Source organism: Acomys minous (assembly GCF_964271855.1).
Source record: "Acomys minous genome assembly, chromosome: 2".
Lineage (NCBI taxonomy): Eukaryota > Metazoa > Chordata > Mammalia > Rodentia > Muridae > Acomys > Acomys minous.
This window is the reverse complement of record NC_140484.1, coordinates 4,800,952-4,815,505: the sequence shown is the minus strand read 5'-3', so window position 1 is coordinate 4,815,505 and position 14,554 is coordinate 4,800,952. Positions and strand designations below refer to the sequence as shown.

At 47.9% G+C, this 14,554-nt stretch overlaps 1 protein-coding gene across 6 annotated transcripts in view; it reads right to left on the bottom strand.

Annotated features, from left to right (window-relative positions):
- The window catches only part of NRAP (nebulin related anchoring protein), a 72,123-nt gene that overhangs the window by 26,824 nt on the left and 30,745 nt on the right, over window positions 1–14,554 (bottom strand). For all 6 annotated transcript variants that reach the window (XM_084772028.1, XM_084772030.1, XM_084772031.1 and 3 more), the window contains 7 exons: window positions 13,967–14,071; window positions 9,926–10,024; window positions 8,325–8,429; window positions 7,036–7,143; window positions 4,325–4,636; window positions 3,472–3,576; window positions 454–552 (listed from right to left, as the gene is read on the bottom strand). In XM_084772028.1, coding sequence (XP_084628154.1) covers window positions 454–552; window positions 3,472–3,576; window positions 4,325–4,636; window positions 7,036–7,143; window positions 8,325–8,429; window positions 9,926–10,024; window positions 13,967–14,071 — 933 coding nt within the window. The remainder of the gene's footprint in view (window positions 1–453; window positions 553–3,471; window positions 3,577–4,324; window positions 4,637–7,035; window positions 7,144–8,324; window positions 8,430–9,925; window positions 10,025–13,966; window positions 14,072–14,554) is intronic.

Here is a 14,554-nt window from a genome sequence, read left to right as displayed (position 1 = left end):
CAGACTCAAAATCATTTTTAAACGCCTGTGGACATGAGAACACAGTACCAGTCCCTGCCCTCGGATCCCGAAGAGCCCCAAGCACGGCTTCCTCATTCCAATTAGCCAGAATTTTACTCGAAGTTCTAGCTCTGAAAACAATATTTTTGAACAAACGAGGAAGGGGGGTAGAGGCCTTACTGGCCTCAAATCTGCAAGCTATGCAAATGCCAAGAAGGAGAGCAACCAGAGGGGCCGTGGGGTGCAGAGCCCCACTTGGCACACGGAGTACAGGAACGCCCCATTTGCATCCTAATGAGGAAGGAATCCCACCAAGGGGAGCTTCATAAAAGGCAAGGGTCCCTTCATCCTCAGGACAACAGAAGGAGCAGGCCCAAGATCCCCTGCGCTTCAATCACACCGCTGAAAGAGAGCCCACTCTCAGAGTCATAATGTATATACATTATCACTTACATCCACGGCTTGGGCATAACTAACCCTGGCCTGCACCATCTCCGGAGTGTCTTTAATACTGGTAAACTTCAAAGCATCAGGATGCTGACGGTACTTCTTCTGTTGAGCAGGAAAAGATCAAAGCTGTGAATTTTGTGCTGCTCTTTCATGCCATTTGAAAGAGAAAATCACAGGTTGCTTGGGATTAGAGTGAATTTGTGAACATAATTATTATTCGGCTTCCTCCATCTTTATATCCTAGGTACCTTCAGGTTAATATTTGTTTCAATTTAAGAGTAACCTCATGTCAATTAACATTAAAGTATTTCTACCCAGTGCAAAGACAACATCTCAAAATTAGATTACACCAGTAAAATAGTGTAGGGTACACACTTCCAAAGTCATTCTTTCTGGAGGCTTCAAATACTGTGTCACAGTTGTTTACACATCTTAGTTTGGCAAGAAAGTGCATTCCTAGTTACACTTATCGGCTGAAGCTTCTGGTTTTCTTCCCCCGAAGGACTTGGAAGGCATTATCATGGCCAAAGCCCTGCATTGAACATGAAGGGGTGTGTTCATTTTAAACTATGGTAATTTAGCATGTGTGGTAATCCTCAAAGATATTACGATAAGGAAAAAATACCACTACCAACATTGAAAGGAGTGGTCATAGCATTTGAAAGACATGGAATATACTACGCATTATAAACAAAAAATAGAAATGCTGGCAAAGATCTGAATGACTTCTTTTGAAGACTGGATACCATGATTAAGTCCATCCGTTTCTTTTAATTGTCGTACATTTTTCAGAGCCTAGAATATCATAATTTTAATGGTATAGTGGAGTTTGTTTTCCCTCAAATCATGTTATTTTCTAGACACCTGCTCATTTGTCTGGTTGAATTTGTGCCACCTGTGCTAGGCTGCCTTAACTGCAATTAAATCCAGTCGCCCACCTGTGTTTTGCAAATGATGTTTTACTGTCTCACAGCCACACTTGTTCACTGACACGCTGTCTATAACCATTTCCACAGACATGTTGTCTAAAGCCATGCTCATTGACACATCACCTATAACCTTTCAGCTAGTTGGGATGCAGACTCCACAAGCAGCAAGCTAAAAATATTTACCACCTGGGGCTAAACAAGATAGATTGAATGACTCCTGATCCACACCACACACACACATATATGTGTGTGTGTGTGAATGCATGTATACATGTATGTGTGTATATATAGATGAATACATGTGCGTGCATGTATAAATTCATTTACACATGTGAACGTGTGTATGCAGGTATGTGGATGAATGTATACATGTGTGAATGAATGTGCACATGTATGTGTGAATGCATGTGTGAATGCATGCATATAAGTGTGCATGTATATGGGAATGCATGCATGCATGTGCCTGCATAGTCAAGAATTCATATATACACATGCATTTCCATAGCTGTGTGTGTGAACGTGTCCACATTCATTTCTGTAACTTTCCAGTGTCTGGTAGTCTATCTGAAAGTTAATCAGCCCAATTTGACGGGAAATTGTTAAAATATATCTCGCCTAATATAAAGTTTGAAAACTGGTTTAAAGCAACAATGCTAAGAAATAAGAAACTTTCTTGAAAATGTCTGCAAAATGAGGAAAGTGACGTGACAAAGTTACACCCCCATGGGATTCCTGATCCCCCTCAAAATTCCTCAGTGCCTGCCTTGGACACAAAGAGATTCTCTGGAAGTCTGCACTGAACGTGAGTGGGCAGAGAACGAAGAGTCTCCTCATGAGGGGGCCTAATGCTGAAAGTTCGGGGTGAGTAACGCTCGAACGTCAATGTTGCTTCCATGGTTTTGCATGCCTCAGCTCCTGAGAGGGCCTTTCTCTAATCCAACTCCACCACATAGGGCGGCCCTGACACCCCTGAGGTCCCAGGCCTTTTTGAGTCTTAATGTGGAATAAGGTCTCTGAAAATTAGACCAGTGAGAACAAGGCAAGTTTAGCAGTTTCCTCTGATGTGTAAGGTGACAAGAACACAGCCCCACAGGCAACTCCAGCACCAGGCAAGGACATCACAAAACCAACATGGCTGTCAGTCTACCCTGACTGTACATTCAGCAAGAGACTCTGGTTGAAACAACACCTTCAGAAGCCTCGCTGCCAAAGCTAAAAGTCTGCAAGGCCTATGCAAACTTAGAGCTCCTCTCTGTCTGTCCAGAAAGTTCCAGGAAGACCAGCCTACTTTGCAGACAATGCTTACTTACAGACCTTCGCAACAGGCATGAGGAGGGGCAGTTTGGAGAGTTTTACAGTGCCAGGCCTCTAAAGAGCTTGAGCTTCAAGCCACAGCAGCATGCAGAGGTGCTATGTGCGGCCACAGCTCCGCCCCCTAGAGGGCATCTCGCCAGCATCGGCAAGCTAAGAGGTTGCCACCACTGGGCAGAGTGCTTCTGACATCTAGAGGCCAGAGATGCCCCTGACCAGGTCCTAAGCTCAGCACCAGCCAGAAAGAATCAGCAATGTGTGGGCAGCAATGCAGCAGAGCCCGACCCATGCAGTCTGTGGAACGCGCTGGGAAACGTGAGGTTTAAACACAGCAGAAGGGGCACACCCCTCCCACAAGAAGGAAGCAACCATGTTGCTGTGTCGGACGGCATTGTGCATATCCACAAACTTTACACTGGCAACAAGGGAGGAATGTGCACAAAGCTATATAACGCCTTCCTGGGAGCTACAGACATCTTTTCATCATCTCTCCTGGGCCACTTCATTAAAAAGGTAAGGGGTGGGCAGCAATTGAGCTCTGTTTGGTTGTCATTATTATACATAATGTCACTTGTCACCCACTTTGTTTTTGCCAGGACTCTATGGGCCCCTACTGGTGCGTGTTTGGTGTGTGGCTTCTCTCTAATTACCAGCCCTTGTCCGGGTTTGGAGGCCTTTCATGTGGCTTTGCCTTTTGAGTGGAAATTATTTTAATTTCATACAGAAACGCCGCACGCCTAATGCAGCCAAGCCCGTCACACACACTGCCAGGAGATCTCACCTCACTAATGAGTTCTCCTGCCTTCTTCGCCTGCTCCACATTTAATGACCCGGTGGCGACCCAGCCTGTGCCTTTCATCCACTTCATGTCTGCCCTGTATTGGTTCTGACAAAGGAGAAAGAAAGGGGGAGAGGCAGGCCACCGTCACTGCACAGCCATTTAAAGGGCTGGTAACAGTTCCCAATGCGCCCTTGGTGCCAGCTGAGTCAAACTAAATGCCATTTTTTGTCTTACCCATTTCTGTGGAGTCATGGGTAAGGCCCCCAAATATACAAATTAGTCTCCTCTTTAATCAGAGGTTTACCTGCAGATTGTGGCTATTGGTCCTACCCAACACTACTTGGGATATACGGAAGGTGCTGAGTCAATCTGGGCCCTCATTAGGGACTCATGTCTTCCCTCTGGACTCATTGTCGGCTGTGGCAGCGTTCTTGTTTAAAGTGGCAGGCAGGGAGAAGACAGTGATGGCTTACAACAGAGCCCAAGCGGGAGCTATGGGAGAGACTTTCACGGGCCCAACTCTTTCCTCCCAACACTGTGAGGCGTGGGACCAGAGTCCCTATTTCTTCACTACTGGATGAATAGTTTTAATGAAAATTATTGAGATGGACACTTCTCTAAAACTAGTCTATCATCTATGAAACATCCTGAAACAGCCCCAGCAAGAAGGAATAAAGGGATGTGCGCTCTCTCTCTCTCTCTCTCTCTCTCTCTCTCTCTCTCTCTCTCTCTCTCTCTCTCTCTCTCTCTCTCTCTCTCTCTCTCTCTCTCTCTCTCTCTCTCTCTCTCTCTCTCACACACACACACACACACACACACAGAGTTTGGGTGCACACAGAGGCTCTGAGCTTACATCACTCTGCAGACCATAGGCCTTCTTGGCCCACTCTACTTTCATGTCTGTGGGCAGAGCTGTGAAGCCGTGCGATGCCGTCCTGTAGCCTATATCTGTGGCTAAGTGCTGTGCCTGGCGAGCATGGGCGAGCTGGATCATGTCAAGAGAGACATGGCACTGAGACTTGGTATCTTCAAAGTCCTTCTTGTATTCCAGGTCGCTCTGGAGCTTAGACATCTGCAGCGAGTGGCTCATCTGCGAATCCCCCTGCGCGCTCTTAGCTCCGATGAGTTTCCCTCTGGACCGCTTATAATCCTCCTTGTACTTTACCTAAGTGTTAACCACAGAGCAAGGACACAGGTCAGGCTCCTCAGGAAGTGGGAAGGCTTCAACCAGGGGCATGAGGTTAACAGACAGCCATCTATCTGACAAAGCTGGCCAGGGCAATGGGCACAGCTCCTCCCATCAAACGGACAAGTGGGACATCATCACAAAACGCTCAACAGCACGACAGGCCTATAGCACATCCCTCTGAGGCAGCATCACTCTCCTCTCAACTCCAGGCCTCTTTCTAGTGATTTCTCTTTAATCTTTTGTACTTTTAAAGACTTGTTTATTTTTATGTGCATGGTCATTTCCCTGCATGGACATATGTGAGTCACAGGCATGCAGTGTTCTCAGAGGCCAGAAGGAGGCATCAGGTCCCCAGGAACTGGAATTACAGGTGGCTGTGAGCAGCCATGTAGGTGCTAAGAACTGAATTCTGCAAGTGCTCCAGCTCTGTTTTAAAATATCTTTTGTGTATGTGTGTGTGTGTGTGTTGTTGTTGTTGTTGTTGTTGCTTTGGATTAATTTTTATTTTTCTAAACTTTATTATAAAATGCAAATAAGTAGAACACACACACACACCAAAATATCCAGATACAAAATCTGTACAGCTCAGTGAACTTCTATACAGTTAGAGTGGGCATTTTGAATAGAAGCTGAGGAGCTTTATATTATATTTATATTAAATTTCAGTATCAAATATATTTTATTCATTTTCCACCACTGAAATAAACAAACAACCAAAAATCCATGGCAGAATTAAAACTAAAAAACAATTAGCTTTGTATTCTCTTTCACAATTCTTATCTGTTCCCTGCATTTTGTCCATTTTTATATTCTTTCTTTAGGTTTAGTGTGGTGTGATGTGTGTGTGTATGTGTGTGTGTGCATATATATATATATATATATGAAGGTGCCAATGGAGAGTGGAAGAGGACTTCAGAGCCCTGCGGCTAGAGTTACAGACAGTTGTGAGCCACCTGATATGGGTGCTGGAAACCAAATTCCAGTCCTCTGGGAAAGCAGCAGATGCTCTTAGCCTCTGAGCCATCTCCTAGACAAGATGGCCTGCTGTCTTCCACAAGAGCTAACTTAGAATCTTCATGGATAATAGTGAAAACATCATAACTAAAAAGCAATCACAAGACTAAAAAGTCACAGAGCGTCCCAAGAGCAGCTACGGTTGAGAAAAGGGTTCCAGAGTTGGGCGAGGGAGCAGAAGAGGGGGTTCTGCCTGCAGACAAAGTGTTGTGTGAACCAGAAGAAAGAGCAGCTGTGGACACACGTTTGCTCAAAGTCGCAGCCAGGAGGGAGTGTTCTCAACACTATCGTTACAGCTCTGTGAAAAGACTGTACTCTCATCTCCCAACTGAGTGTCCATATCTGCCTCTGTTTACTGTGGCCCAGGCATGGGGTAAGCCAAGGACACCCACTGGTGTCATATAACACATAATATGTTATATGGCAGAATTTAAATCAACCATATCACCAATCCACTGGTTAAGCTGAGCGCTCTCGCCCCTGCCCTTCCCCCACTCTCTCTTCTCTGCCCCCTCCTCCTTTCCTCCCTCCCTTCTTCCCTCCATCCCTCCCTCTGTTTCTCTTTGGGTAGGTTTCGTTTATTTTGGGGTTTTTTTTGTTTTGTTTTGTGTTCTTTTTGTTTGTGTTTGTGTTTTATTGTTGTTTTGGTTTGTCTTGTTGGTTGTGTCTTTGGAAGTGGGTGTTAAGACAGAACCTCAGGTAGTGAGGCTGACCTGAAACTTTTGATCCTCCTGTCTCTGCCTCCAGAATGCTGAGATTACAGAAATGTGCCACCATAGGCCTTCCTCTCTGACCCTCCCCCTCCCCCCTCCCTCCCACCCTCTTTTCCTCCCCTCAATTTTTTTCTATTTCTGTCTTTCAAACATGACTTTCTCAAGGAAGGAAGCAAGGTACCCTTTACACTCTGGCCCCCTTACCTCCCATCTAAGCCTTAAAAGAGCGCAGAGGGCAGAGGCGCACTGGGCACTGATTTGCTTCAGGCCCTCATAATCATAATCATCTTGCAAGTCCCAGGTCGCCGGTCACTGGGATGCGGAAAGGGTGACCGACCTGACTAAATAACAGCACTAATCACACAGAAAAGAAACGTCACTACGGTCCAAACCCGCCTGACAGAAGGGCTTGTGCTCTGACCTATGTACAGGCCATGTCTCAGGCACCCGAGCAGGAGAGGGGTGTCGCAAGGCCCTTGCCACTGCGGTTTCTAATTGCCAAAAAGGTGGTGTGTGACAAAAGCAAGCTGACCACAGGAGTGGTGACTTCACTGTGAAGGACTTGCCATGATCCTGATCTCCTATAAGAGCCCTGAGATTCGGGGAGATGAAGACCCCACCCTGACGGACAGCATCTGTAGCACTCACCTCACTGGCCAGGTCTCTCTTGGCCTTGGCTGTCAGAAACGTCAAGGAGTCAAGTCTCAGCTCAAACCCTTTTGCCTTTTGCTTCTCCCAGCTGCTCTTGTACAGCGTCTGGGAAGATTTGGGGGAGCAGAGGTTATCTTTAAGTGAGAGGGTTCCTCTAGAACAATGTTCCTAATGTTGCGACCCTTTAACGCAGTTTCTCAGGTTGTGGTGAACCTCAACTATAAAATTACTTTCATTACTATTTCATAATGTAAATAGCTGATATGCAGGATACATGATATGTGACTCCTGTGAGAGGTCAGTCAACCCCTAAAGGGTTTGTGACCCACAGGTTGAGAACCAGCACTCCGGCCTCTGTGAAAACCTTTGTAAGAAGCAACAGCCATGGCACCCTCCCCTAGGCTGGGAGCCAGACCTCTTCGTCCAGCCTGAAGGATTTCCACCAAACTGACACATTGGACCTCCAGCAAGAGAAGCAAGGATTAAGCCTCGAAGAGCTTTAAAAGCATAACCTAGGTACCTCACAGTCTCACAAACACGCAAGAAGCTACAACATTCTGTGGGACAGCACTGGAAGCTCTGTTCTGGGACTCAGCAGGACTGTCTGCTGCACTGTCCTCCTCCAGCCTCCAGTCCCTGGGGCCTTCCTTTGTCCCTACCTTTTCCAACCCCAAGTTCTAAGGTCCTTATCCTGGAAGGCCTCCCTTCCTTTCAGAGTGGCACTCAGCTCAGCCTTAGCCCCTCCTCCTGACTCTCCTGCCTGCCTATTACCAGGTCAGGACTATAGGGACTGGGGAACCTCATACAGAGAGCCAAGAGTAGGCATCCTGGGACAGGATATCAGCCATGGACAGTGTCACATCTGGGAGCCATCATTATGGGCATACCCTCGCTGAAGCCTCATGGCAACCCAGTGAGCAAGGGCTGGTGTCAGCTTCATTTCCCTAATGGTCATCCAGGAGTAAAGACCGGCTCTAAGGTTACGCACCTGGGAAATGTCAAAACTAAGGGCCAAGGTTTGGAGTCGACAACTGGGTTTCCCAGAGTTGCTGACTCTTGGAATAACCACTAATGTACCCACTATGGTCTATCAGCAACTTAAGACCCTTCCCAGCCATTGCTAGGGAGGTTGGTCTCCTCCTTCGGCCAGGAACCAGATCTGCTGGAATGACCAGATATACTATAGTAGAACCAGACATTAAACAGTGTGGCTGGTGGGCTTGCTGACCAGGTGACCATGGAGACGTAGGGAAACAGCCCACATCTGCCCACCCCCTGTGTGGTACCTCACTGAGTTGAGCAGCGTTGGCCCGGGCTAGTAAGAACAAAGGCTCATCTTTGCTGATGGCGTACTGATGAACAGACTGCTCGTTACCTGCCTTGTAAGCCACCTGATGAGAGATAGAGAGAGAGAGAGAGAGAGAGAGAGAGAGAGAGAGAGTGAGGAGTTGAGGAGGGACAAGGGTGGGCCACCCATCACAACTGGGGCCACATAAATGGGACCAAGGACCCTGAAGTAAATACAATGAGCTGGGCACAGACAAAGGCCACATGATGTCACTCATCTGTGGAAACTGAAAAAGTTGGCCTCACAGAAGTAGGAAAAAAGGCAAGAAAGAGGCAGGAATCAGGGAGAACGGAGGGGGGGTGCACAATGGGTACAATAGTACAGCTGTCGAGAGGAACTTCCATATCATACACATATGTACATACTTATATATACATATATACATACATACGTGTGTGTTTATGTGTGTGTAGCCCAAGCACATCTCTAATAATTACTTTACATTCTTGAGAGAAACATCAAGAACTTGAAAACTCCAAACACATAGAAATCATGTTAAAAATTGGAAATGGTAGTTAACCTGGTTTGATCACTATACAGTACATTCCTGTATAGATAATAATACTGTACCTCATAAATAAGTACTGACATTATAAATCAATTAAATCAAATACCTGCTTATGCCTGTAATCCCAGAACTAGGGAGGCTGATGCAGGAGGATTGCTGAGGGTTCGAGGCCAGCTTGGCCTGTAGAATAAGATTCCCCGTTTCAAAAAACAAAAGCAAAAATGAATGTATAAAAAATACGAAACACCATCCAAATCTATTGTCATCTACATCCCCCTGCACCCTCCACAGTGAACATCAAAAACACGTGCACACGCACACACATGCACATACACCACACACACACACACACATACACACACACATGCACACACGTGCACGCGGCTCCAAAGTGGGCAGCAGGAAGCACACAGCCTCCTAGAAGCTCACGCCCTCCTGCATCCCATAATGGACCTTCATACACTGGGTGGTACTGACGAAGTGGGTACTGGCCAGACCAACTTATCCCTAGAAACAGATCATTCTCTCTTCCTCTCTCCCTGTCCTCAGGTTGTGTTTGCAAGCTGTGGCTTTCTCCTGGCTCTGGCAGCTGCAGCAGGAGTGCAGTATCTGCCAGACCCACGGGAGGGAGCACTAGGAGGGGCAGACTGTGGCAGCTAGTGCAGTGGCTCTGGGTGAACAGCAGCCTATGAATCGTACAAATGGCACCTCGTTGCTCTGACCCCCTTGCTCAACTCAGCTGGTGCCCAGCCAAAAGTAAATCCTCCTCCAACATCCTTCTGTTAAGGAACACCAGCATCAAAAGAGGAATCAAGTTGGCCTTTCACGATGACTGAGGGAGAAGCAGAGTGCAAACGGGGAGGCTGGGGCCTGCTTGGCACACTCCCTGGAGGCCTGGGCCGTGCCAGGTCCAACCTCCTTAAGGCAGAGGCTCTGGACTCCCGAGCTGTGTCTGCGAGCGGCACCTGCTGCTGTCTCCCGGGGATCCATGACACAGCAGCCTGGTGGCAAGAGGGCAACCCAGGACTCACCCCACTCTGCAGCCCCTGGCTGCGCTTGGCGTGCTCCATCTGGGAGCTGTCAGTCACACTGGTGAACTTCAACTCGTCAGCCTTCTGACGGTAGTTTTTCTATTTCCAAAGAAAAGGCAACCATAGCGTTAGGATGCGGTTGTCCCCTCCCACCACACACACACACACACACACACACACACACACACACACACACAAACACACTTTTGTACTTTTTATGACTCAAGCATTTCCTTGGGGGAGGGGGAAGGACCTAAACAGAACCTCACAGCCTGCTCTGGTGGGATTCTTTCGTGTGTGTGTGTGTGTGTGTGTGTGTGTGTGTGTGTGTGTGTGTTCCCTGGTCTCTTCTCCACCTGGTTTTTTGAGACAGGGTCTCTCACAGAATCTGGAGCTTGTCTCAGCTGCAGCAGCAGACCAGTAGCCTCGGCTTCTCCTCCTGCCTCTGCTTCCTAAAGCCTGTTTTGTTGCGATGCCTGGATGGTGGCGTCAATGCTTCTCAGCAAACCCTGCATTGTGCTGTGTACAGCGGAGCGTTTCAGCCCTACAGACTGAGGTCTGACCTTAGAGGTGAAGTGGAAGGAACTTGCACTCAAAACTGTAACGGCAGAGGTTCAAATCTCACCTCCACCCTTTTTCCAGTTCCCTGGCATGGCATGTCACCCAAGAGACCCCGAGATCTTCTCTCCCTTCAGTTGCACAGTGATAAACAGAAGGAGGGAAGCTTTGCTGCCCTGAGGCAGAGCGGCTGCTTCAACGTCCTTCTTTCCATGAGATCCAAGTCCGTGGCACACGTGGCTGGTGCCTCTCCATCACCGCTGCCCATGGTGCCCCCAGGACTATGCAAAGAACCAATGAATGAGAAGCACCAAAGCCACAGGTGAAAGGTCAGAGGTCATAGGCGATTCTGTTTCTCTGAGGTCTGTTTTCTTTGTGCCCCCATTCCACAGCCAGTAACTAACTGGAGATTTTTCAAGTGTGCTAATTCTGTCTCCCCACGTGGGCTTCTTATCTCTCTTAAGGATTATTTCCTCTGGGTTTTCCACTGGAGTTGCCCGCTGTGGAGGGTTTGTCGAAGCAATAGTATAGAGGGTTCACGAGCTGGTGCCACAGAGCTTCTAATGCCACCAGCAGAGGCTGTATTGTGCCAACTGAGGACCAAACAGTGACAGAGATACTGCGCACCTCAAATGTCCTTTTAAGTATGCGAAGGCTCACCACGAGCGCCCAGCTCTGAAGCAGTCACATGCTTCCCCAGGACAGGCAAGGTGCTCAGTCTCGATTTTCAAGCTGCTGGCACACAGACGCAAGCTGTGAGGCATGGCTTCTGGCTGTGCCTCTGGGTGTGTCGCCGGGTGCATTGTCACTGTGCCTGAATGTGTCACTGGGTGTAATACTGAGTGTGTCACTGGGTGTGCCACTGAGTGTGTTTCTGGATGGGCTCAACTAGAGTGGGAAGATGCACCCCGAATGTGGGTATCCCATGGACTAAGGACCCAGACTGTATAGAAAAAAAGAACTGAGCACCAGCACCCATCTCTCTCTGCTTCCGGACTGTAGGTCCGGTAACTAGCTGCTTGCTGCTCCTGCCTTCCCCACCACAAAGGACTGACCCATCAAACCCTAAGCTAAAATAAACCTGTCTTACCTTAAAAAAAATTTATCTAGACAATATCCCAAAGAGACCACTAGCTTCCTCCCTAGTTTCTGTGTTAGGTAAGAAAGCTCATTAACTGTGTAATTGAGGGACATCACATGACTCTTCCGCAGTGGCTGGAATTTCCCAGTCGCCATAGTGTAGACACTGGTCAAATCCTAAGTACTTATGTTGGAGCTAAGACTTCCTTCTACTATACTCTAGAACATCAGACATCAGTAGGAGAGCTTTAAAAGGCAGTAGACAACACAGGAAGTGAGATAGACAACACAGGAAGTGAAGTAGACACCGCAGGAAGTGAGATAGACACCACAGGAAGTGAGGTAGACACCCACAGATTTGAGGCTGGAGGACAAATTCCTTGCCCCTTGCCCCACTGTTCCCTCAGCCAAGATCCACCTAGACCTCAGGAGGCCTCAGAAGGAAGGTGACAAGAGCCTTAGGGCGGCATTCTTTTTCTACTGCTTCCCTTATTTATGTATCTTAAAACCAAATGTATTTTTGAGAGTAAGGCACAGAGCTGAGAATAACTTGTAAGGTTTGTGGCGGTGACATTACCAGGTAAGCATGTGCCACATACTGAGCGCCGAGGACTGGGCAGCTCTGCTCCTAAGGAAACTGTGACTTCAGAGTCCTTTGCCTGTGTATTGTGCAGAACAGGCGAGCCACAGTGTCTGCGCATATAGGATAGTAGTGATCAATACATTGCACCATGAGCCAATACACTCAGAGCGATCAATCAATTGCCGGTGACTGAGTTATTATCTAGCTATAACGGGAGCCATTTTATCTCTTCACAATGTGCTGACTCAGCCTCCCTGGCCCAGAAACAAGAATCCTCTTGAAGATGCCAAACAACGGTTCCAGACAGAGTCACACTTCCACAGGCAGCCTCTGCTTGCTGCCAAAGCAGCTCCCCAAGATGTGAACAGATGCACAGGTTAGACCATGGGCCTGAAAATGTCTCCACTCAGCCTAGGTTAGACCATGGGAACTGAAAGTGTCTCTGCTCAGCCTAGGTTAGACCACGGCCTGAGAGTGTTTCTGCTCAGCCTAGGTTAGACCACAGCCTGAGAGTGTTTCTGCTCAGCCTCGGTTAGACCATGGGACCTGAGAGTATCTCTGCTCAGTCTAGGTTAGACCATGGGACCTGAGAGTATCTCTGCTCAGTCTAGGTTAGACCATGGGACCTGAGAGTATCTCTGCTCAGTCTAGGTTAGACCATGGGAACTGAAAGTGTCTCTGCTCAGCCTAGGTTAGACCATGGGAACTGAAAGTGTCTCTGCTCAGCCTAGGTTAGACCACGGCCTGAGAGTGTCTCTGCTCAGCCTAGGTTAGACCACGGCCTGAGAGTGTCTCTGCTCAGCCTTCTCACTGTTATGTGAGAAGAGGGTCCACAAGGCTGAGTGACTCGGCCCAAGTCCCCAGAGAGTGTGAAGAACACTTACTCCAAACGTCCCGCTGACTCTCATGTTCTTTGTGGAAAATAGACATCACAGGTTGATTTCTCAGATAGGAAATCTTTCAGATTTCAGGGAATTCTCTCTTTGGTCAATTTGGGAGGAATATTTGTACATAATGAGATATTTAGGGAATAAGACCCTAATTTAAATCCATTTATGTTTCATATGTACCTTATGATAGCTATATCCTTAAGGTAATTGTATGTGATTTTTTTTTTCAATAATTTAGTGCCTGGTGTAAAATGGCATGACGTGAATTGTGATGTCTCATTTAAAATGTTGGAGATTTTGAAGCATTTTGAACTTTTAGGTTTTCAATTGTTCTATACAATCTTCCTACACTAAATTATCCTCTGGATAAGACTACTTCTCATGCCATGGTGGCACCAGCCCTTAATCTGAGCACTTGAGAGGCAGAGGCAGGAGGGTTTCTGAGTTCAAGGCCAGCCTGGCCGAAGAACAAGTCCCAGGGCAGCCAAGGCTATACGGAGGAACCCTGGCATCCGAGGCTACACAGAGGAACCCTGCCTCTAAACACCACTTTTTAAAAACCCAAAAGACTGCTTCCTAAAATAAATTGATAAGCGTCTTAAAATCAGCTCCCTAGAGCTGGGCATGGTGGCAAAGTCCTTATTGCCGGCACCCAGGAAGTGTAAAGAGGAAGAGTTCGGGGCCTGCTCCAGCGGTGTAGACAGATCTAGTGTCAAGGAAACAAAAAGCTTCGTACAGGAATTTTAAGGGGGTGAGGAGCTGGTTCCAGAGACTTTAGAGTTACAGACTTGAAGATGCTTTCCCCTTTGCCCCATATTCAGGAGGGAAAAAAATAGACCAGGAGGAGGGAGAGGGCACTAGAGGGAGGCACAGCCCAGCAGCTCAGAGGTTCAGAGTCATTTGGAGCCCAGGGACAGACGCTCCAGTTACCTCGCTGACGAGCTGTCCAGCCTTCTTGGCCTGTTCTAGGTTGAGACTCCCCTGGGTCAGCCACCCGACTCCCTTCATCCATGCCAGGTCAGCTTTGTACTGCAGCTGCGGGAGAAAGTCACCACGTTCTCATTCCATACACACAAAGGCCCAGCCAAGTGGGTTTAAGTCAGGAAAGTGCCAATGTGTCCTGCCGGAAAGCTGCTCCCCGTTGGGGCCCTTGGGATTGAGATCAGTATGTTCTGCCTTGGTAGCCTTGCCGAGAGGAGCCTCTCATGTTGTTTGGCCAGCAGTGTGTCCAAGATGTTCCTCCCTGGTTCATGTCCCTATCAGCCATCTTGACTTTCACACTGGCTCCAGGCCCCGCCCCAGGCTGAGTCTCTACTCTCCTGAATTTTTCTTTCTCTATATCTGTCTTCCCTGGACCTGGAATAGCTGTGGTTATTCCAATTCTCTGAGTGGCACAACAGATTCACGCATGGGTTCAAATCACTCTCAGAGGGCATCAAATGGCAAGGGACATGGGTGGAGCCAAGGGATGTGGGCGGAGCCAAGGATGTGGGCGGAGCCCGCAGCTGGTGACCACTT